This window comes from Nerophis lumbriciformis, linkage group LG26, assembly GCF_033978685.3.
Source record: "Nerophis lumbriciformis linkage group LG26, RoL_Nlum_v2.1, whole genome shotgun sequence".
Taxonomy (NCBI): domain Eukaryota; kingdom Metazoa; phylum Chordata; class Actinopteri; order Syngnathiformes; family Syngnathidae; genus Nerophis; species Nerophis lumbriciformis.
Genome location: NC_084573.2, coordinates 27432325 through 27457799, shown reverse-complemented (window position 1 = coordinate 27457799; position 25475 = coordinate 27432325). Strand labels below are relative to the sequence as shown.

The 25475-nt window shown below is 39.1% G+C and overlaps 1 protein-coding gene across 9 annotated transcripts in view; it reads left to right on the top strand.

Moving 5' to 3' along the window:
• The window catches only part of gphnb (gephyrin b), a 367471-nt gene that overhangs the window by 162770 nt on the left and 179226 nt on the right, over nucleotides 1-25475 (top strand). For all 9 annotated transcript variants that reach the window (XM_061987072.2, XM_061987071.2, XM_061987066.2 and 6 more), the window contains exon 4: nucleotides 56-148. In XM_061987072.2, the coding sequence (XP_061843056.1) occupies nucleotides 56-148 (93 nt within the window). The remainder of the gene's footprint in view (nucleotides 1-55; nucleotides 149-25475) is intronic.

Below are 25475 nucleotides of genomic sequence, written 5' to 3'. Positions count from 1 at the left end.
GCAAAAAAAAAAATTTGTTCCTGGGGCTAATGTGTGTAACTTAATGTACCAACAGGAAACTCTGGTGGACTGGTGCGACGAAAAGGAGCTTAACCTCATTTTAACCACGGGCGGTACCGGTTTTGCGCCAAGAGACGTCACACCAGAGGTGGGTTTACTTGGTTTTTCATTGCAACACTGACCATGTCTTTTTATTGTGGGGTTCTTGTTCCGTTGTTAATGAACATACAGTGAAACTTTCCAATTTTCCCTTTTTTTGTTTTAATTTTAATTTTATTTTAATTCACTTAATGTTAAGCAAAGGTCAATTGTACAACATTAAAATGAATTAATGAGTAACAAGGTGAATCTGTTTTGGCTCCTAGTAATTGAATAACTCAATTCCAGGGGTGATGATTTGTTTCAGAATCGATTCTCGATTCAAACCAATTCTCGCAATGTATTATTTAGTATAAGGATTCTAATAATAGTTATTCATATCTCCAATTGGTTGCATGGAGAGGGCCTAAAACATTTTTTTTTAAATTATTGTTAAAAATTGTTTATTTTATATATATATATATATATATATATATATATATATATATATATATATATATATATATATATATATATATATATATATATATATATATATACATATATATATATATGTGTGTGTGTGTGTGTGTGTGTGTGTATATGTATACATGTGTGTGTGTGTGTGTGTGTGTGTATATATATATATGTGTGTATATATATATATGTACATGTATACGTATATGTACATACATATATACACACATATAAATATATACATACATATTTACATTGTATATATTAAGGCTGAGGCAGCATGGTGGAAGAGGGGTTACTGCGTCTGCCACACAGTACGAAGGTCCTGGGTTCGATCCTACGCTCGGAATCTTTCTGTGTGGAGTTTGCATGTTCTCCTCGTGACTGCGTGGGTTCCCTCCGGGTACTCGGGCTTCCTCCCACCTCCAAAGACATGCACCTGGGGATAGGTTGATTGGCAACACTAAATTGGCCCTAGTGTGTGAATGTGAGTGTGAATGTTGTCTGTCTATCTGTGTTGGCCCTGCGATGAGGTGGCGACTTGTCCAGGGTGTACCCCGTCTACCACCCGAATGCAGCTGAGATAGGCTCCAGCAGCCCTGCGACCCCGAACGGGACAAGCGGTAGAAAATGGACGGATATTAAGGCTGTCAAAGTGAACGCGATAATAACCAGTGTTGGGACTAACGCGTTACAAAGTAACGCGTTACTGTAACGCCGTTAGTTTCGGCGGTAACTAGTAATCTAACGCGTTATTTTTTTTTATTCAGTAATTTAGTTACCGTTACTACATGATGCGTTACTGCGTTATTTTACGTTACTTTTGATGTAGTATCGGCTAGAAACAGAAGCGCTGCGGTGTCGTTCTTCTGAATCTTCCTCTGTCACAAGCCGGAGAGAAGAAAAGAGGCGCGGTCTATGTGTGTGTGTGTGTGTGGGTGTGGGGAGGGGATGACGCACACACGCGGTTTGATATATGAAACAAAAAAAAAAGTTGTTGTCACGTTCAGTCCACACACAGCGTGGTCATGGCGAGCGGAGTAACGGAGGAGCTTGAACGCCCCCGCCATTGAATCGGTGTGTTTATAAGTGCAGACTCGGTTGTGCAAAACGAGGGTTTTAAAGACATGCTGAACGTGCTTGAACCACGTTACGACATCCCGTCGCGCACCCACTTCAGCAATAAGATTGTGCCAGATCTTTATGAGCAGGAGAAGAAAAAAGTTGTGGATGAACTATCCCGAGCATCAGCTGTTGCGCTCATGACAGACGGGTGGACGTCCAGCGGAACTATAAGCGCTCACTTCATCACAGCAGACTGGGAGATGAGAAGACACGCCCCCTCTACGAGAGTCACCTTGCGCAGGTGCTGACACAAGCAGTGGAGGAATGGAAGATAAAGATATCCCAGTCACACGTGATAATGCCAAAAATCAAATAATTACAGAGAATGAGGCAGGACTGGGACCACAGATAGGTGCTTTGCACATGTAGTGAATTTGGCATCACAGAAGGGAATCTCAGTCAATAGGATGGAGCGCCTCTTTGGGAGGATCAGGAAGGTTTCTTACTTCCACCCAAGCACAACAGCTGCTCATGTGCTTAAGACAAAGCAAGAAATGTTAAAGCTGCCTGCTCATACATGATGTCCCAACAAGGTGGAACTCCACTTATGATATGTTGGAGCAGCAGGCAGCTATATACTCTGCATTGACCCACAACACCCTGAAGACAAATGTCACCCTGTCTGATGATGATGTGAGAGTGGCAGGTGAGGTCCTCCAGGTGCTTAAAACCCTCAAAAGTGTTCCATCTCTACTGAGCACTGAAACTTCACCATCTGTGTCAATGATCCTGCCACTGAAAACAAGTATTCTACAATCCATGGCTCCAAGTGTGGAAGACAGCAGCATCACTCCAGATGTCAGGCTTTATGTTTCAAGGAAGATGATGTGCCTTCTTATGTTGCACTTTAACTTGTTTTTTATTCATGGTCATTGGTCCAAGTTTAAAGAAAGGAGGAATGCCTTTTTATGTTGCACTGTTTTTCATTAATTATGTTAAAAGGAAAATAAAAATGTATATCAAGTTGATCAACAGATTGTATTATTCTCCAGTGCAATAACAGTACTGAAATGAAGGCAAAAAGGGCATTAATGGGAGCTTTAAAAAAAAAAGAAGAAAAAAAGAAGTAACTAAATAGTTACTTTTCACAGTAGCGCATTACTTTTTGGTGTAAGTAAGTGAGTTAGTAACTGAGTTACTTTTGAAATAAAGTAACTAGTAACTGTAACTAGTTACTGGTTTTCAGTAACTAACCCAACACTGATAATAACGCACATACCACACTATAACACATAACCATAACACACTAACATACACATTAACACCAACCATACGTACAGGGTTGTCTGGAGCGGAGGCAGCATGTCCGAGCTGTGGACGTACTTTAACATATTCAAGATATACCCGCGAACAGCCATCTTCACAATTTAACATGGCACTCGCAGCTTTTAATGAGAGAACGACTCCCAGCAACATGAAGCAAATGTGACGTCAGGCTCTCTGCAGCTCGCTTTTCATCACGGACATGGCGCGACAGAATATAAACAGAGTTTTTAAAACAGTACTGTCGGCAGTAAGACCGGAAATAGATATTAGATTTGTTGCCAGGCTGTTTTTATTTAAAAAAGAGTGACTAAAAGGATTGGACAAATCTCGAAAAAAAAAAAAAAAAATTCTCAACAAAGTAGGTTGTACAATAAGGAGCAACAATTTAAAAATGTAACAAAACGATATTCCCCACTACCCCGAAAGGGACAAGCGGTAGAAAATGGATGGATGGATGGATATCATGTAAGAAAAATATATATGTTAATACAACTTAATAACATATTTGTTTTAAATGTAAATTCACATTTTTTACCTTTTTGAAGAATATATGGATCATAGCAAATCATGCGATTTGCTATGATCCATATATTCTTATATTTTGACAATTTAGGGGAAAACCCTGACATTAACAAAATAAAAATGCCTTACATTACGATCATGCTTTGTCAGAGATGTTTTGTAATGTTATTCTGTGATATTTGCACCTAAAGAAATGCTAGTACATCAATTTAGGAGTATGGGGGCTGGGGGGTGTGGATTTTTCTGGCTGGCTGAAATATTGTGTAAATTATTTTATAACACGTTCTGGTCAAGTACTCAATTACGGAATGATTAGCAGCCTCAATAAAACATTTTATTAACTGAGAAGATTAAAACATTGTCATGCAGCAATATGAAGCCACCCCCCCTGAAAATTGTCTGTCTAGGGTACACCTATTAATAATAAAAAATCATACCCATCTGCGATTAATCACGATTAAATATTTTAATCATTTGACAGCCCTAATATATATGTATGTGTGTGTGTGTATATATGTATGTGTGTGTGTATGTATGTATATATATATATATATATATATATATATATATATATAACACAAATACAACAAGAGCTATACAATATAAAAGACTATTAAAGCCATATTTCTATAACAACAAAAAATACATCACCTTACTCAGTCATATCTTTTCATCATAATGACTTTTACTCTTAGGAGTCCGTGATATCCTTGGAGTTCACAGAGGTACCGTGTGCGGGAAGGGGTCATGACATTTTGTTGATTCGACTTTTTTTTTTATATTGCCCCCCACAATTTCTCCCCAAATATTAAATAAATAATATTGACTAATGACAATATTATGTGAATGCTAGCATTTATGATAACTAGACATTAGCGCGCCAACAGCAAGTTAACAATTAGGCCGCTAGTTGCCGGATAGCAGTTAGCGCCCCCAGTTGCCAGGTTGCCAGTAATGCTATTCTGTATTATTTGTGTATGTTAGTATAGTACAATAACAAGGTACCTTTAGGATCAGTTAAATTTCAATCATAATGTTACACAGGAAAACGTTGAAGACTTCTGCTACAAGGTAGGATATAACGATAAACTGCAATGATAATTGCGGTAAAATTCCCGACGGTTAATATTACTGTGATAAATTAAAATGATCGAATAATCGTGATCGCCAGCTCGCTAGATTGAATGCTAACAAGAAAACAAGTGACATTAACGTCTTTCCCCGTTAAAATGACATACCTTAATCTAAACCTAGAAGAAAAAAAACATTACTATCTGATCAACTAAATTGTGTACCTTGAACTTACAAGCTGTGCTCTCTTAGATCAGAGTGATCGATCTAGACTTGAGAATACGAGACGGAGGTGTTTTCACGGTGCGTTCAAGGACAGCCAAAAAGAGTAGGCCGCAACAACGCCCGCCGGAAATGATAAAAAAATAATCATTGATTTTTTTTGTTTCCCAATTTTCATTCACATAAATCTTAAAGTGCTACAGTACAAACCAATATTTAAAACAATAAAAGCTTAGCCGATAAAACAGATAAAATACTAACAATCAGTGAAGCAAAAGAAACACATAACATGAAAAGTAGTGGCTTCTCTAACAGTGTGTCTATTTATTTTAGTTATTTAAAAAAAAAAATCAAATTATTTCAGCATCTGGACTTTTTGAGCACATTTAACAATTCCGCGATAATAATGATAATAGTAAACGCTAAGGATAACTGTCATATAAAATGTTTATATCGTTACATCCATTCTATGCAATACTAGTATAAGGTACCTATAGTGTCACATTATCTACTTCCAAATTGTTTGTATTAACAATTAGGATAGTAAAAAAGTGGAAATAGAAATAATGTTATTATATCTTTCTAATAAATATCAATTGGAATATAATATATTTTTATCAGTAAAGATTTGGTGTAAAAATAAGATATTAAAACATGGAAACGTTAAGTTTAACTTTTAATGGCAAATGTGATTTGTGTTGCAGAGGCGCCTCACACATTTTCAACTAAAGTGTAAGAAGTTAAGCACAGTTACAAATCAAAGGTATTATTATGAGCAAGGGTGCACAAAAAAATCGATTCACATCCGAATCGCAATTCTTATTCATCCTGATTCTAAATCGATTCGTAATTTTCAAGTATTGTTAAAAAAAAAAGTCAATGTCAGAATAAACTTTTGAAAATATGTTTTTAGGACATGGCCATGCAACCATAATAAGCTTTTTTCTAACTTCGAATCGTATTTTCACCACAGGAATCGGAATCGGATCGACTCATTGTTCACTCCCCTAGTTAATAGTAATAATAATAGTAGTGACATTTGGGAGACTATACATATAATGGTATAGTTTCATAAGTTAATGCAATTGTCTTGCTACTTTTTACTCCAGTTTATCTGCGGCCTTTTTTCTTCTGCTCTTCATCTGTCTTTCTTTTTGGTACTCAAAACAAAACATTACGTGGAGTTAAACATTTCATGCTCGCTGAACTGAAGTCTCACGTAATGTCAGGCATGGCAGCTGTTCAGGTTTAGAAGTTGTTTGTTTCAGAGGCAAATATCTCCTGTTGCTTTTGTGTTCTGGACAGAAGCCATTTTTGCTGACACACACTTTCTTGTGTGTGTGTGTGTGTGTGTGTGTGTGTGTGTGTGTGTGTGTGTGTGTGTGTGTGTGTGTGTGTGTGTGTGTGTGTGTGTGTGTGTGTGTGTGTGTGTGTGTGTGTGTGTGTGTGTGTGGTGATGATTAACATATAATTAGCCCTGGATCACATGGGAAATAAAGAGGCTGAAGTCAAATCCTTACTGATTCTCTTTTTTTTTTTTTCTTAATGTGGCATCTTGTAAGCAATTAAGAGATAATGTGTGGCAGGTGTCAGTACATGTTTGTCGAGCACTTCTTGTATCACTCTTTTATTTGTCTCACTCCCTCTCTCAGGAGGTTATGTTTGACGTTTGTTAGTTAGCCGCGTTACCACAATAACATCCAGAATATACAACTACGTTTTATGACTATAGAGTATATAAGCCCCGCCCACTAAACTTTAAAAATAGCAACTTTTTTTCCCCATATATTAACCGCAGATGAGCCGCAGATAGATACAGTATGTTGTGAAATTAGTTATTTACACAGAAATATTTTGTAAATGTTTAATTACACACTTTGTTTCCAAACGGTGTCTGTAACACGGCAGTAAAACGGCTGATCAAAGAAAACAGAAGTCATCGTCATGGACACACTAGCTGCGCAAGCTACCTCTCGATTTAGCTAAACAGAGTCAATAACGCCACGGTGATGTTTTGGTGAATTTACTGAGGAATTTGTGAAACTGAAACAATACAAAAAGCATGCCATTCTAAGTTATTAAAACTAACACAGACACTCTTAAACGTGTTAGTATTAGAGATGTCCGATAATATCGGACTGCTGATATTGTCGGCCAATAAATGCTTTAAAATGTAATATCGGAAATTATCGGTTTCGGTTTCAAAACGTAAAATGTATGACTTTTTAAAACGCCGCTGTACGGAGTGGTACACGGATGTAGGGAGAAGTACAGAGCGCCATAAATTTTACAGGGACTGCCTTTGCGTGTCGGCCCAATCACATAATATCTACGGCTTTTCACACACACAAGTAAATGCAAGGCATACTTGGTCAACAGCCATACAGTTCACACTGAGGGTGGCCGTATAAACAACTTTAACACTGTTACAAATATGCGCCACACTGTGAACCCACACCAAACAAGAATGATAAACACATTTCAGGAGAACATCCGCACCGTAACACAACATAAACACAACAGAACAAATACCCAGAACAGGGAGAGCATGTCCCAAATTCCAAACCACAGTTTTGAGGCATGTTAAAAAAAATAATGCACTTTGTGACTTCAATATTAAATATGGCAGTGCCATGTTGGCATTTTTTTTCCATAACTTGAGTTGATTTATTTGTTACATTGTTTAATGCATCCAGCGGGGCATCACAACAAAATTTGGCATAATAATGTGTTAATTCCACGACTGTATATATCGGTATCGGTTGATATCGGAATCGGTAATTAAGAGTTGGACAATATCGGAATATCGGATATCGGCAAAAAAGCCATTATCGGACATCTCTAGATAGTATATTAGCTGATGTTAACGAAGCTAGCTGTATTACATTACGACAGCACGTACAAATATGTGTGAAAACACTCCTACAGACATCACACATGGGATGGTTCAGTAAGTAGGAATAGTTTTAGTTATATTGTAAAACTTACAAACATTGCTTGGAATGATGAATGAGGAATCCATATGAGTAGAAACGCTATGGACAACTAGAAGACGGAACGGCACTTGTACTTCCGGTTCAAAGCACTAAACGGAAATAAATATCGTAGACGTCCAGTGAGCGAGCTCTTCCAAAAGATGTAGCTATAGCACAAAATATAACGCACCTTTTCAGTGTCTTTGCTTGATTTTAATGACAACTAATTGTCAAAAACAAAACATTATGGCCGTTAGCAAAGAAAAATCCATAAATCAGCCGCACCGTTGTATAAGCCACAGGGTTCAAAGCGTAGGAATAAAGTGACGACTTACTGTCCAAAACTCACGGTAGCGATGTAACCAATTATCATGGCATTGCGCTCAAAATGTACTTACACACAGTAAAAATATTGATACTTTCCTTTTTACTATTTGAATTAAGACTCAATATACTTTCCTTTGCAGAAGAAACATTGTGTGTTCTAAAACATGTGCAAACTTGATAGCACACGCAAAGCTGATCAACTTGCATTTCTTTGTGTATGGTTAATTATTTAGCACACACCGTGTGATTTATCAAGGTTGAAACTGATGTGTGGCCACTTGTTTGCGTCTATATTAGGGCTGTCCCGATCCCAATATTTTGGTACCGGTACCAAAATGTATTTCGATACTTTTCTAAATAAAGGGGACTACAATAAAATGGCATTATTGGCTTTATTTTAACAAAAAATCTTACGGTATAATAAACATATGTTTCTTATTGCAATTTAGTCCTTAAATAAAATGGTAAACATACGAGACAATGAAAATGAATTATTAATCTTCTTGTTCATTTACTGTTAATATCTGCTTATTTTCTATTTTAACATGTTCTATCTACAGTTCTGTTAAAATGTAATAATCACTTATTCTTCTGTTGTATGGATGCTTTACATTAGTTTTGGATGATACCACAAATTTGGCTATCGATCCGATACCAAGTAGTTACAGGATCATACAATGGTATTAATTTAAGTCCTCATGTGTCCAGGGACATATTTCCTGAGTTTATACACATGATATACATTTTTTTTTAACCGAAAAAAGATTTTGTGATGCTAAAAAATATCGATGTAATCATAGAAGTATCGACTCGATACGCTCCTGTAATTGGTATCATTACAGTGGATGTCAGGTATAGATCCACCTATGCCGTTTGTTTACATTTTGACGCCGGTGAGCTACGGTGTGTAGTGAAGCATGTTTAGCTATTCCTCGTCCTGCAGGGATGATACTTGTAAGAAACTTACTTTATTTGTCGCCAGAAGTAGCTAAAACACTGCAGACTGTTGAGTTGAGTTGAGTTTTGAGTTTATTTCGAACATGCAAGTATACAACATGATACATCACAATCTCCAGTTTCTCTTTTCAACATGTTCGAAAAGGAGTAGGAAGAAGCAAAGCTTATTTAATCCTACCCCTTTTCTTTTACATGACAGTTGCTAAAACTTTTGTTCACTTCCTGTTCTCAATTTATTCACAATATACTCCATAAGTAATCACAATAAAATAAGTAAATAAATAATAATTGGTGAAGTAAGTTACATTTCATATGTTGAGATAAGTAAGATTATTTTGTGAGTGAAAGAATGAAAGAATGGATGAGTTAAATAAATTCAGAATGTTTATCATGGTTCTTCTTCTTTGTACTTTGTAAACACTTTAAGTTTGAAGAGTTTCTTGAAGTGGATCATATTAGTACATTGTTTGATTGCTTTGCTTAATCCATTCCATAATTTAATTCCACATACTGATATACTGAAGGTCTTAAGTGTTGTACGTGCATACAAATGTTTTAAATTACATTTCTCTCTAAGATTATATTTCTCCTCTTTTTTTGAGAAGAATTGTTGTATATTCTTGGGTAGCAGGTTATAGTTTGCTTTGTGTATAATTTTAGCTGTTTGCAAATTCACTATGTCGTAGAATTTCAGAATCTTTGATTCAATAAATAAAGGATTTGTGTGTTCTCTATATCCAACATTATGTATTATTCTGACTGATCTTTTTTGTAACACCGTTAATGAATGAAGTGTACTTTTGTAATTATTTCCCCATATTTCTGCACAATAACTCAGATATGGTAACACTAGTGAGCAGTAGAGAATATGAAGTGATTTTTTGTCTAGAACATGTTTTGCTTTATTCATTATTGACGTGTTTCTTGCTACTTTATGTTGTATATTTTTTACGTGAGATTTCCAGTTCAATTTATCATCAATCATTATACCTAGAAATTTGGTTTCATTTACTCTTTCAATTTCTATTCCGTCTATTTGTATTTGTGTTTGACTTTCTCTTCTACTGTTACCAAATAGCATTATTTTAGTTTTACTGAGATTCAACGATAGTCTGTTTTTGTCAAACCATCTTTTTAATTTGTTCATTTCTTCTGTTATTATTTGTAGTATCTTCTGTGTATTCTCTCCTGAACAAAACGCTGTTGTATCATCCGCAAATAATACTAACTTTAAATCTTTTGTAACTTTACAAATGTCATTTATATATAGATTGAATAATTTAGGTCCTAGTATTGATCCCTGAGGTACACCACAGGATATATTTAGCGTTGTAGAGGTGTGTTCGCCTACCTTCACGTATTGTTTCCTGTTCATTAGATAACTTCTTATCCAGTTTAAGACTAACCCTCTGATGCCATATCGTTCTAGTTTTTTGATTAAAATATTGTGATTAATTGTGTCAAATGCTTTAGTTAGATCCATAAAAACTGCTGCCGCACATTTTTTATTATCTATAGCATTGGTAATTTCTTCTGTAATTTCAATTAAAGCCATCGAAGTTGAAACATTAGCTCTGTATCCATATTGATTTTCTTCGAGTATTCTATTTTTATTTATGAAACTCTCTAATCTGTTATTGAACAGTTTTTCAATGATTTTAGAAAATTGTGGAAGTAAGGAAACAGGTCTATAGTTTGTAAATTGATGTTTGTCGCCAGTCTTATAAATTGGTGCAACTTTAGCTATTTTCATTTTGTTTGGAAATGTACCTGTTTGAAATGATAGGTTACTAATATACATTAATGGTCCTGAAATCTCTTCAATAACCTTTTTTATCGTTTCCATATCAATTTCATTACAATCAGTTGAAGTCTTGGATTTACATTTTTTCACGATTGTAACTATTTCCTCCTGTGTCACATTACTGAGGAACATGGAGTTGGGATTTCGCTCTATGGTATCATTATAGTCCTCAATTGAAACTGGGTCTGGAATCCTTTCTTCCAATTTTGGTCCAATATTTACAAAATAATTATTGAAGCTTTCAACTACTTCCTTTATGTTGTCATTTTTTTTATTTCCGTCTAAGAAGTATTGAGGGTAGTCCCTCTTAGTGCCATTTTTAATAATGCTATTGAGGATGCCCCATGTTGCTCTCATATTAGTTTTGTTCTTGTCCAATAATTCACTGTAATATTCTTTTCTACATAATCGTAGTATGTATGTTAACTTGTTTTTATACTTTTTGTACTTAATTTCTGCCTCTGTAGTTCTTTGTGCTATAAATTTCCTATATAGTGTATTCTTCTTCTTACAAGCATTTTTTAATCCTTTTGTCATCCATGGTTGATTATTCTTTCTCTGCTTATTACTGAGTTGTATCCATGGACAATGTTTGTTATAAAGTATTATGAACTTGTTTAAGAAATGTTCATATGCTTCATCAACCTCATTTTCATTGTACACATTGTCCCAATCTTGCTTTTGTAGCTCAATTTTGAAAGCAATCATCCTCTTCTCTGTGCACAGTCTTCGAAATGTCCTTTTGTCTTCCATATTCTTCTTGTAGTTTCCATCATATATTATAAAAACTGGCAGATGATCACTAACATCGGTTATAAGTAGACCACTTGTAGTGTTATTATCAAAATCATTGGTAAAAATATTATCAATAAGCGTGGCACAGTGTCCTGTAATTCTGCTTGGCTTTGTGATTTTAGGATATAAACTGATGCTGTACATTGTATCAATGAAGTCATCAATAGACTTTTGCTTGTTAGGGTTCAATAAGTCAATATTAAAGTCACCACATAGGAAAATTATTCTTTGCCCATTGTCCATGTAAGTAGCCTTGATCCATTCTTCAAATGTTTCTATACTTGACTTAGGTGATCTATATATACAACTGATGAATATGTTTTTGCTTTTTTCCTGACATATTTCAATTGTTATACATTCTAAAATATTATCTATAGCAAATGACATGTTTTTTACCACTTTGTAGTTCAGGTTCTTCATCACGTACACAGCTACTCCTCCTCCATTTTTGTTGTTTCTGTTGATGTAGTTTAGTTCATATCCATCCAGATCAAAATCTATTCCTTTTTTATCATCAATCCATGTTTCCGTGACAGCAATGACTTTGAAGGGTTCGTTGATGTGTTCCAAAAAGTTCTTAATATTGTTGTAGTTTGCATACAAGCTTCTGCTATTAAAATGAATAATTGACAATTTGTTATCACATTTAATGTTGCTGTTATATTGATCATCTGTATAATAAAAACAATTATTACTGAAGTGGGAGAAAAAATTTGTATCTGGATCTATATCATTTTCCAAATCCTGGTTTTTATGATCTTTGTTGCAGAAATTTTTTAGTTCCATGTTTTCTTGTTCAACAATCTTTGATGTTGTTTCAATAATCTCTATAAGTGTAGGTGGATGCAATCCTGAATCTAGGTCCTCTTGTTTAGTCGTTCCTTGGAACATAGTAGTGTTGATGCTGAATTTAGGTGCTTGTTTTCTGTCAGAGTTCATTATCATCGTTGTTGTGGAAGCTGTGTAAACTTTAAAAATTGTCCAGGTCCTTGATGTCTTGGACAGCAAGTACTCTTGCTTCTGGACCTCCATTCAGCTTGATGTAGATTTTACAGTTGGCGCTCCAAGTTCCCTGGATTTTTCCCTGCTTTCTCAAGTCGCGTGCTTTCTTGGCAATTCCAGCATTACGTTTTGTGAGATGCTCATTCATGTACACATTTGTTCCCTTCAGCTTCTTTCCCTGTCTCAGCAATGCCATTTTAGATTTTCTGTTTACAAGTTTCACGAGCACGACTGGAGTGGCGTTGTTGTTTCTTCCGTTCAGTGGGATGCATGTTTCGATGGTATTAATGTCAATTTCAATTTCTTTTGATTGCAGAAAGTTGACCACTTGCTGTTCTGCAGAGACCATATCCATTTCATCTGGTTCACCTTCATTATTCACAGCTTTCGCATAGGATCTTGGTTTAATTCGGTGCCCTGTCACGATGATATCATTCATCCGTTTATCCTGATCCATTCCATCTATGATATTCTTCAGCATGTTGTTGTCTTCTTGAAGGATCTTTATTTGTTTGCCCATTTCAGTGGCTTCATTATTTCTGATGGTTTTGTGAGATTGCAGACTTTCTATACATTGCTGCAGACTTTTCACATCTTGTCTGTATTCTTCTTTCATTTCTTTCATTTCTTCTTTCCATCCCTGCTGCAGACTTTTCACATCTTGTCTGTGTTCTTCTTTCATTTCTTCTTTCCATCCCTCCATCATGTACTTCCATTCTTCTTTCATTTCTTCTTTAAAATCATGGAGTATTTTTTGTATCCATTCTTGCATCCCATCATGTCCTGTGTCCAGCCTCAAATCTTGTTCAGTCTTTCCTCTACCTTTTTTCATCGCGGCAGTCGATGACGTCAGTGCCTCTTATGTCTTAGCGGCAGTTACTTCTTTAGCAACTTGCGGTACTTTTCACTTGTTTTTTCAACAATTTCGTACCTTGCGCCGTTCAGAGATCAATTTTGGGTGTCAGCCTGTCAACTTATATCACTCTACGACGTCGGAATCACTTTAAAACAGCTGTAAACTCGCCGTAGCTTTCGGTTGCCAGGCAACCGCTTTGAACTGCGGCAAGGCGCCGTTGGCTTGAGGCTAACGGCTCTTCCAACTCGCCTTATTTCAGCGTTTCTGTGCCTCTCAACTGACCAATATCAGATCGAAGATGCCAGGTGACTCTCCTGTGGCTGTGATCACAAATCAGTGGTCAAAATCTTCAGATTTAACAAAAACTCCGGTAGCAGAATCGGAGCCTTTTTCTTTTGCGTCCTTTCTCATTGACAGGAAGTGACTGTGGCTGGATGTTAGCCGCAAACTCGCTAGCCATGTCTTAAAGCACCTCTTAAAGCGTTTCAGTGTTATAACTTCACCTTTATGTTTAGTTTTTAAGTCAAAATGCGTCCGTTCTCCCTTTTCTGTCAACACACTGTGTCTGCTTGTAAGTACTCTGTGATTGTGCGCTGCCGAACATGCTCCTTTGCTCGTAAAACCAGCAATGTCATGACGTGACGACGACGCGCCTTCATGCCTGTTAAAAAAAAGGTGGTGGGAGACCGGTCCTTTTTAGAGGCGGTATAGTACCGAATATGATTCATTAGTATCGCGGTACTACACTAGTACCGGTATACCGTACAACCCTAGTTTATATTATATACGTTTACACTGTGGGGTAGGATGTCCAATTTGGATTTTTTTTTTTGTCAAATCCGATCTTTTTTATGTAGTTGTAGTATAAAAATAATTCGATGTCAACAGTTTCTGATCCGAATTATTGCACATAGAAGATTAAGAAGTAAGAGGGAGAGCATTTTGACATTTTCTTTGATGTCCGCTCCGAAGAGCGTGTGGGCGAACAGTCGGAGACTGGTGGAACATAGATGTTGATTCCCAAAACATAAATTTCACCTGTTTTCTAATTATTTGTCAACTATTTATTTTGCAACAGTTTTGGCGAATAGTTATGCCGCTTATCGCTATTTGATGACGTACTGGCCGGATGAGCGCGACTCAATATCCAATTTATATACACGTACGAAAGAGGCAATTTTCTTGCAACTGGAACATTTCAGTGCACGCTCACAGTGCACTTTGTTTTCTTACTAAATGTATTCGTCATTTCCATTGTAACAGAAAAACATGCATTTACCGCATACAATTGAATATCTTAAGCTACTGTATCTAATAATGCAGCAGGTATTATTTTAGCATACATTTCAAGAAAGTTGTCTATTAAATTGTACACTTTAAAATGTACAGTTGATTTTGTTGTAAAAAAAAAAAAGAAAAAAAAGTGGCAGCTCAGTCGCCAGAATTTTACAGTAAAAAAAACCCCAAAAAACCTAGTGTACCGTTTTTCCACTTAGTAATATACCTTTAAAATAATAGATTATACAATGATAAAAAGGTGGTAAACAAAAATTGTATGGTAAAATTCTGGCAACTGATCTGCCAGTTTTTGTACTGTAATATCTTTAATTAAAAAAATGGTGGAAGTAAATAATATTCAATGAGTTTTAATAATTTATAGTTAAATATTGAATGAATTCAAATGATTTAAAAAATGCATCGCATTTATGTAATGATACCATGAGGATACATCTATATACATTTATATTCATATATCATTCACTGTTACGCGGCCCTCTGAAGCATACTTGCCAACCTTGAGACCTCCGAATTCGGGAGATGGGGGGTAGCGGGGGGTGTATATATTTTCAAGTATGTCTTATATATATATGTATATATATATATATATATATATATATATATATATATATATATATATATATATACAGTACATATATACAAATAATCCGTTCATGAATGAGTATACCCGTTCGGCCACTGTGTTCAATGGAGAATTGAACACGAAATGTGAAGGCAGCATACCTCTTCCCCTTCGAGCAGTCTTGGATGAACTGAAATGATTTTTTCCAATCATTTTGGAACTTGCAAGCGTACTTCTTACTCGTCGTCGCCATGTCTCTTCTTCGTTCTTCTGCTTCGTCTCTGTTATGATTTTGGACATTACTACTTGCCGTAGTTTAAACACACGCTGAGAAATGGATACGTGCCTCCCTACTTTATGGTTTATAGATAAACCTATGGATAACGTAGACATATAATAGTCTCCTTTTCAGGTGAGAGAGGACGCTAAAGGCAGTGCCTTTAAGGCACGCCGCCAATATTGTTGTCCGGGTGGAAATCGGGAGAATGGTTGCCCCGGGAGATTTTCGGGAGAGGCACTGAAATTCGGGAGTCTCCCGGGAAAATCGTAAGGGTTGGCAAGTATGCTCTGAAGGCAGCCATTACTGGGATGTGGCGGTCAGTGAAAACCAGTTTGACACCCTTGTGCTAATGTCAGCATGTTAGCATTTGACCAGATAAGAGGAAATACCAAAAGTGGCAAAGCAGTACTATGATGTTCCTACACCATGTCTGGTATATATTTGTATTTGTATACAGTATGGAAGGGATTCATATGGCCCTATTCCAGGGTGGCTCTCGCGTGAGAGGAAATGGGGGGTTTAGCCATTTTGCAATGCATCTGCTAAAGATAATGGAAAGCGCCACTCTGCGTAGCAACTGACTGTGGTCTAAGTTGAAATTTCCACAAAATACAATTTAAGATATTCAACACTGTGCTGCCGTCTGGGAGCGAAAGTGGATAGTGCACACGCCAAATATGTCACTTTTCATGTGTCAGGCAAACCGTGATGAATGGGTCCATATGAATCCCCTTCCTACTACTGTATGATGAAAAAACGCGTTTATGACAGTAATTATCGATTTGTCATTGTCTTTCTTTTTGTGGAAGCACACAACTGTACTCCTTATCCTGCATGATGTCATCCATCATTACACACACACTCACACACACACACACAATTTGGCAGGAGCAGCGCTTCAGCAGTATCAGTGGCCCTCATCAATCACGTTAGACAGCAGCAATCTTCCTGGAAGGAAGGGAAGAAGGAACGGAGAAGAGACGTGTACACGCTGTCTGATAATAGCAGCTATCTGCTTTAAACCTGTCGTAAAAGAACACATCTTTTAATCTGTATCTAATCTAATGTGTGCTCACAGGGTTAAACATACACCATGTGACTTTAATTCACCTTAATAACGATCATCTTCCTCACAGCAACTGGAAACGTGTACACTGAGAAGTTACTTTTCTAAGTTTTGTTGCAATGAGTTGTACTCCATTTGGTTATTATCAAACAATTATAACAATTTATATACAGTAGGAAGGGGATTCACATGGCCCCATTGGTTGCGGTTTACCTGACACATGAAACGTGATGAATTAGGGGATGCACTATCCACTTTACCCGCCAGATGGCAGTAAGGTGTTGCGTATCTTAAATGTGTTTCGTGGCAATTCCAACTTTGACCCGAACGTCAGTTGCTATGTTGAGGGGCGCTTTCCATCATTTTCAGTCGACTGCATTGCAAAATTATTAACCATCCCCCTCTTCCGCTCACGCAACATCCCCCCAGGACTGGGGCCGTATAAATCCCTTCCCTAATGTAGGACTTTTCATACACGGGCAAGGGTCAACACCAAAGGAAAAAGACAAAAGAAAAGAAAGAACTATTGATTTGAGGAAAAACGCCACCTTTGAGGCGTCCATCCTGGGGAATAACTTAAATTAACGCCATCTAAAAAATAGTATCAAACACATTTTAAAATGTTTGTAAAAATAAAACAAATGATACAATATTAAAATAATAAAAACAACATTGAGCGAATAGTAGCAGTATCAATAGCAGTAAATAAAATGGAAAATAACAGAATAGAAATTTAAAAAAGAAGGGAAGAGTTTTAACAAGATCAGTAAAAAGCCCGATTAAAAAGGTGTGTTTAACCTTTTTTTGTCTGTAGTCCTGAGACTCTGTGGCAGGCTGTTCCACAAGTGGGGGCTATAGTAGTATTTGGTAAAGATAAAAGTTTAGGATCCGCGAGAGTTGATACGGTAAAATCAGATCAGCTAGATAAGAAGTCGCAAGGCCTTTAAGACATTTAAATGCCAATAATAGAACTTTAAAAATGGACCCTAAAGCGGTCGGGGAGCCAATGCAGCGACGTCAGCATACATGTAGCCAAGTTTTGTAATCATTGTAGAGTTCTGATATTCTTTCTGGGAACACCAGAAAGCATCTCTGTGTTTGCCTGGAAGAGAAACGGGCGAACTCTGGTTATGTTCTTAGGGCATACTTGCCAACCCTCCCGATTTTCACCCGGATAACAATATTGTGCCTTAAAAGGCACTGCCTTTAGCGTCCTCTACAACCTGTCGTCACGTCCGCTTTTCCTCCATACAAACAGCGTGCCGGCCCATTCACATAATATATGCGGCTTTTACACACACATAAGTGAATGCAACGCATATTTGATCAACAGCCATACAGGTCACACTGAGGGTGGACGTATAAACAACTTTAACACTGTTACAAATATGCGCCACACTGTGAACCCACACCAAACAAGAATGACAAACACATTTCGGGAGAACATCCGTACCGTAACACAACATAAACACAACAGAACAAATACCCAGAACACCTTGCAGCCCTAACTCTTCCGGGACGCTACAATATACACCCCCACTACCACCAAACCCCCCCCCCCCCCCCCCCCCATCTCCCCAATTCGGAGGTCTCAAGGTTGGCAAGTATGCCTTAGAGCAGGGGTCGGCAACCCAAAATGTTGAAAGAGCCATATTGGACCAAAAACATTTATTACAATCTTTGCAAGCTAGGTAATGTTTGCTGTGGTCTGGAACAACATGGTGCACGAACAACTATCAGAAATGCAGCCAATATTACATACAGATAATGTGTCATGAGACATGCAAATATAAATTAAATACACAGAGGACATAAGTAAAGGAAATTAAATGAGCTGAAATATAGCTACAAACGAGGCATAATGATGCAATATGTACATACAGCTAGCCTAAATAGCATGTTAGCATTGATTAGTTTGCAGTCATGCACTGACCAAATATGCCTGATTAGCAGTCCACACAATTCAGTAACATCAACAAAGCTCACCTTTGTGCATTCACGCACAGCATAAAACGTTTGGTGGACAAAATGAGAAAAAGAAGGAATGGCATAAAACACGTTTTTCTGTGGCAGCGTCTGAGAAAGTTCTACCTGTAAACAAACTGTTGCGTCACAGTCGACACAACTATGGTGAGTTCAAGGACCGGCAAAATGAATAAGACAAAACAGCGCTCGCCACATACTCTCATCAGTTTGATACAAACAGTGAGATTTTTAACAATTAGGAATGTTTGTGTCATGTTGGTCCTCCTACAGAAACCATATTAAAACAAAAAATATATTTTTCCCCTCATCTTTTTCCATTTTCACACATTTTTGAAAAAGCTCCTTCGGAACCACCCGGCAGGAAATGACACACATGGTGAACGGCATGGACCGCAGCTACGCGGACCAGAGCACTCTTCATTTACAGGGTGTAAATGTGTTCCTGTATAGTATTTCTCCAGTAATGGTCATGTGGTGACATCATTTATGGTACTGACCCCGTAAGGGACAAGCGGTAGGAAATGGATGGATGGAAAGGTAATCATTGAAGTCGGCGATCACTGAAGGCCTAGGTGGGAAACGCACGGCCCGCCACTGCTTTATACAAACCCCGTTTCCATATGAGTTGGGAAATTGTGTTAGATGTAAATATAAACGGAATACAATGATTTGAAAATCATTTTCAACCAATATTCAGTTGAATATGCTACAAAGACAACATATTTGATGTTCAAACTGATAAACTTTTTTTTTTTTTGCAAATTATCATTAACTTTAGAATTTGATGCCAGCAACACGTGACAAAGAAGTTGGGAAAGGTGGCAATAAATACTGATGAAGTTGAGGAATGCTAATCAAACACTTATTTGGAACATCCCACAGGTGTGCAGGCTAATTGGGAACAGGTGGGTGCCATGATTGGGTATAAAAACAGCTTCCCAAAAAATGCTCAGTCTTTCACAAGAAAGGATGGGGCGAGGTACACCCCTTTGTCCACAACTGCGTGAGCAAATAGTCAAACAGTTTAAGAACAACGTTTCTCAAAGTGCAATTGCAAGAAATTTAGGGATTTCAACATCTACGGTCCATAATATCATCAAATGGTTGAGAGAATCTGGAGAAATCACTCCACGCAAGCGGCATGGCCGGAAGTCAATATTGAATGACCGTGACCTTCGATCCCTAAGACGGCACTGTATCAAAAACCGACATCAATCTCTAAAGGATATCACCACATGGGCTCAGGAACACTTCAGAAAACCACTGTCACTAAATACAGTTGGTCGCTACATCTGTAAGTGCAAGTTAAAGCTCTACTATGCAAAGCGAAAGCCATTTATCAACAACATCCAGAAACGCCCCGGCTTCTCTGGGCCCGAGATCATCTAAGATGGACCCATGCAAAGTGGAAAAGTGTTCTGTGGTCTGACGAGTCCACATTTCAAATTGTTTTTGGAAATATTCGACATCGTGTCATCCGGACCAAAGGGGAAGCGAACCATCCAGACTGTTATCGACGCAAAGTTGAAAACCAGCATCTGTGATGGGGGTGCATTAGTGCCCAAGGCATGGGTAACTTACACATCTGTGAAGGCACCATTAATGCTGAAAGGAACATACAGGTTTTGGAACAACATGTGCTGCCATCTAAGCGCCGTCTTTTTCATGGACGCCCCTGCTTATTTCAGCAAGACAATGCCAAGCCACATTCAGCACGTGTTACAACAGCGTGGCTTCGTAAAAAAAGAGTGCGGGTACTTTCCTGTTCCGCCTGCAGTCCAGACCTGTCTCCCATCGAAAATGTGTGGCGCATTATGAAGCCTAAAATACGACAGCGGAGACCCCGGACTGTTGAACGACTGAAGCTCTACATAAAACAAGACTGGAAAAGAATTCCACTTTCAAAGCTTCAACAATTAGTTTCCTCAGTTCCCAATCGTTTATTGAGTGTTGTTAAAAGAAAAGGTGATGTAACACAGTGGTGAACATTCCCTTTCCCAACTACTTTGGCACGTGTTGCAGCCATGAAATTCTAAGTTAATAATTATTTGCAAAAAAAAATAAAGTTTATGAGTTTGAACATCAAATATCTTGTCTTTGTAGTGCATTCAATTGAATATGGGTTGAAAAGGATTTGCAAATCATTGTATTCCGTTTATATTTACATCTAACACAATTTCCCAACTCATATGGAAACGGGGTTTGTACTATACATTTTAAAAACAAACGCTCACATAAATCCAGCGTTTATACGGTATACTAAATTATCCTGATTGTCCAATGGATCAAGCTTCCTGTCGTCCAATCAGTGTCTTTACATATGGAGCATACATTTATCACCGAGCCCCTCCCTCGTCCTTTCCTCCGTCCCAATAGAGTCCATCTCACCAGTGCTCGGTACCTCCTACTCTTCTTCCCCTCTCCCTTCTAAGTCAAGCGAGGCCCACAATACCCATCGGTGACTTGTCTTCTTTGAAGTAACCCCCCCCCCTTCTTCTCCTTCCCGCCCTCTCCCTTGCTAATGGCGCGTTTGAAGTGCCACTCAAGTCAAGGGCGAACTAGCGCACACACAGCTGGGGGAGAAGACAATATTTCCTCCGTCTATGAGCGCCCCAAGTAATAAAACATAAATGTATGCAGAAGGCCCTGCAAACTTCTGTTAAGATTTTTTTTTAAAAAGGATAATTAATTCATTGACGAGATGGTACAGTAACCAACTCATGTCTCGTTAAAATGTTTAATTACTGGCTGGCCAAAGAACATGCACATTACCGTATTTGATTAAAAGATGAAATCAATCTTGATAGTCAATGAGACTTATAGATTGGGAGGATTTTTCATATCCTGATGATAGTATGTGAGGGGTTGTAAATCAATATATAAAGGTCACAACTGGGATCTCCGTGACTTGCTCATTTTTCAGTTAAAGCTAAAAATAGTTATTGGCTAAAATGAAAGTTAGGTTACACATAATTGAGGTGTCTCTAGGTTGAACAATGCTATTAATCGCCTAATTATTTCTCTTTTAAATGGCGCCGCTGTGAAAGGAATATTTTACAACATTCGAGCATAATGGAACGCCGTAGAAATTACTCGCTTTGGCCTTGGTTCAGCTAAAAAAAAAAGATAAACACAATGAATGCATCCTGTGTTTTATGACTTTTGCAAATATGCACACATTGTATCGCATTCATGTTTCGGAGGAAGAAGTAGCAGGTGCAGGGAGCGAGAAATTAAGCCAACATCAAGTTAACTTTCAGTTTCGATCTTCGTCAAGGTGGAAGGCAACCTAGGTAGACAAAAGAGGGGGCCTTTTATTGAAGGCTCCGGACTTACTCCTTATAACCGGTATAGCTCGGTTGGTAGAGTGGCTGTGCCAGCAACTTGAGGGTTCCAGGCTCGATCCCCGCTTCTGCCATCCTAGTCACTGCCGTTGTGTCCTTGGGCAAGACACTTTACCCACCTGCTCCCAGTGCCACCCACACTGGTTTAAATGTAACTTAGATATTGGGTTTCACGATGTAAAAGCGCTTTGAGTCACTAGAGAAAAGCGCTATATAAATATATTTCACTTCACTTACTATTTACTGCTTTTTTGTAGAATATTTTGTTAAACTTCAGTTTTAGTTACCTCTCATCATTTTAGATAGCCTTAGCAGAAGAAACATGCAAAAACAAAAAATGTGGTTACATTTTTACAGTCTATGCCAAACGCTGATGTTGCTTTTGATTTATTAGGGGAATTACACAAACAAGAAGGAAACAAAACAAAGTTTATTTTTGTCATGACTTGGTCCTGGGTGTTTGCTTTTCCGGAATTCAACGGAAAGTTGGCTCGGGCGAGACGGGAATGTAAATACATGATTTATTTAATATATCAAAATAAAGTACAAACGAAAAGCGCGCACAGTGGCGGAGAACAAACTATGAAACCAAAAGACTATAGCATTAATAAACAAAACTTACTTGGCATGGACTAAAAAGAGCAGCATGAACGATGGACATGAAATCAAGTGTCAGAAATGTGCATAGCATAATTGTGGGATGTCACCAGAAAGACAAACTGAAAACAATGAACTTAAATAATACAGACATGATTAATGAAAACAGGTGCGTGACTCAAAACGTGAAACAGGTGCGTGACGTGACAGGTGAAAACTAATGGTTGCTATGGTGACAAAACAAAAGTGCACAAAAAGTCCAAAAACAAAACCGAGCATGACCAAAAATAAAAACATGATCACACAGACATGACAGAACCCCCCCTTACGGGCAGATCCCAGATGTCCAAAAAGAAAAAATAATTAACAAGAGTCATGGGAGGGCGGGAGGGGGACATGGCGGTGGGTCGCCAGACCAAGTGGCCCCGAATCCACCGAGGCATAGTCATGTGGCGGTGGCGAGTGGAACGCCGCTGCAGCAGGCGAGGTGGGCGACCCGGGACGGGCCACATCCGTGGCCGACTGGGAGGTGGGCGCACTTGGCGTGGCGGGCGACCAGGTAGCGGCCATATCCGTGGCCGACGAGGAGGCAGGCGCGTCGTCATCGTGGCAGGCGTGCAAGCTCGGCGTGGTGAGTCAGGCGGCGAAGCTCGGCGTGGCGCGTCATGCGGCGAAGCTCGGCGTGGCGCGGCGGGTCTTGGTCTTGGCGTGGGTCTTGGTCTTGGTCTTGGCGTGGGTCTTGGCATGGCGGGTCTTGGTCTTGGTCTTGGCATGGCGGGTCTTGGTCTTGGTGTGGGTCTTGGTCTTGGTCTTGGCATGGCGGGTCTTGGTCTTGGCCTTGGCAGGGCGGGTCTTGGTCTAGGTCTTGGCATGGCGGGTCTTGGTCTTGGCATGGCGGGTCTTGGTATTGGCATGAATCTTGGTCTTGGTCTTGGCATGAATCTTGGTCTTGGCATGAATCTTGGTCTTGGTCTTGGCATGAATCTTGGTCTTGGCTTGGCGGTGCTTGGCGTCGTTGAGCTGCGACTGGCGGCACTTGGCGTCGTGGAGCTGTGACTGGCGGCACTTGGCGTCGTGGGGCTGCGACTGGCGGCACTTGGCGTCGTGGGGCTGCGACTGACGGCACTTGGCGTCGTGGAGCTGGTACCGGAGCTTGGCGTGGTGGGTCTTGGCGTGGTGAAGCTACTGGCAGCACTGGAGCTTGGCGTGAAGCTGCTACTGGTGCTAGCTTTGGTGCAGGTGGAGGTGGCCTAGCTGGGGGTTGCGGCTTGGCATGCCGAAAGACCGGTGGTGGTGGCCGTGCTGGAGGCTGTGGCTTGGCAGGTCGAAAGACTGGTGGTGGCGGCCGTGCTGGAGGCTGTGGCTTGGCATGGTGATGCTGAGCCACCCCACCTGAACAATTCCCAGCCCTAGCCCCCCCCCCTCAAGGGACGGATACCAGACGCGCTCCCTGCGGTCTGGAACTCTCTCTAGGGGTGGGCGGAGGGAGGACAGGAGGGGGGCAGAAACTCCCCTTTAAATTGTCCAAAACGTCTTTTTTGTATCTGTGATTTGTAGGTGAAAAAAAAATGTTTTGTGACTTGGGTGTGGCTTGAGTCCTGGGGGGCGGGGAATCAAAAGAAAAAGAATTCAGAAAAAAAAAATCCTGGTCTTTGACGTCATCAGGGCGAAGCCGGGCTGGCTGCTGCTTGCTTCCGCCCGGAGGGGGAGGGGCTTGTGGGAGGGGCTTGTGGGAGCGGCGTGTCCTGCAGGCTCGCGGAAGTTCTTCCTGGCGTCCCTCGCCTTTGGCGGCGCTTCCGTGGCTGAGGTGACGCAGCGTCGTCCTGGGACCAAATGAAGTCTCTGTTTTCCATGGAGGAGTAGCGCCGCGTTTCCTCCTCCATCGCGCACAGGACCGCCCAAGAAGCCTCGTCCAAACTGTCCAACTTATGTGCGGAAAAGCTGTTCTGCTGGTGACATACTGTCAAGACTTGGTCCTGGGTGTTTGCTTTTCCGGAATGCAACAGAAAGTTGGCTCGGGCGAGACGGGAATGTAAATACATGATTTATTTAATATATCAAAATAAAGTACAAACGAAAAGCGCGCACAGTGGCGGAGAACAAACTATGAAACCAAAAGACTATAGCAAAAAAAAGTACAAACGAAAAGTGCGCACAGTGGCGGAGAACAAATTATGAAACCAAAAGACTATAGCATTAATAAACAAAACTTACTTGGCATGGACTAAAAGGAGCAGCATGAACGATGGACATGAAATCAAGTGTCAGAAATGTGCAGAGCATAATTGTGGGATGTCACCACAAAGACAAACTGAAAACAATGAACTTAAATACTACAGACATGATTAACGAAAACAGGTGCGTGACTCAAAACGTGAAACAGGTGCGTGACGTGACAGGTGAAAACTAATGGTTGCTATGGTGACAAAACAAAAGTGCACAAAAAGTCCAAAAACAAAACCGAGCATGACCAAAACAAAAACATGATCACACAGACATGACAATTTTTAAAAAACTAATTGTCCACAGCCTGAATTTGCTATTGTCAAAAGTATTGATATCAGGTCAATACCAACACGCAAGAAATGACATCGTTACTTGCTTCCAGTATTGTCATTACTAGGGATGTGTACCGAGTACCGGTATTTTTTTGGTACCGCTTCCTAATTAGGTCGTTCCATGAGGACCATGAAGATTCTGGACTAACAATACTGCGTATCGGTATTTTTTGTTCCAGGTGAACGACGTAATTATGACACGCTGTACATTCCGTTCAGCTGTCACCGCTACACATTAAAATCGGCTTTGAATGATGACAAATAAGGAAGCAACACCACACAAAAGTTTGTAACACAACAATATTT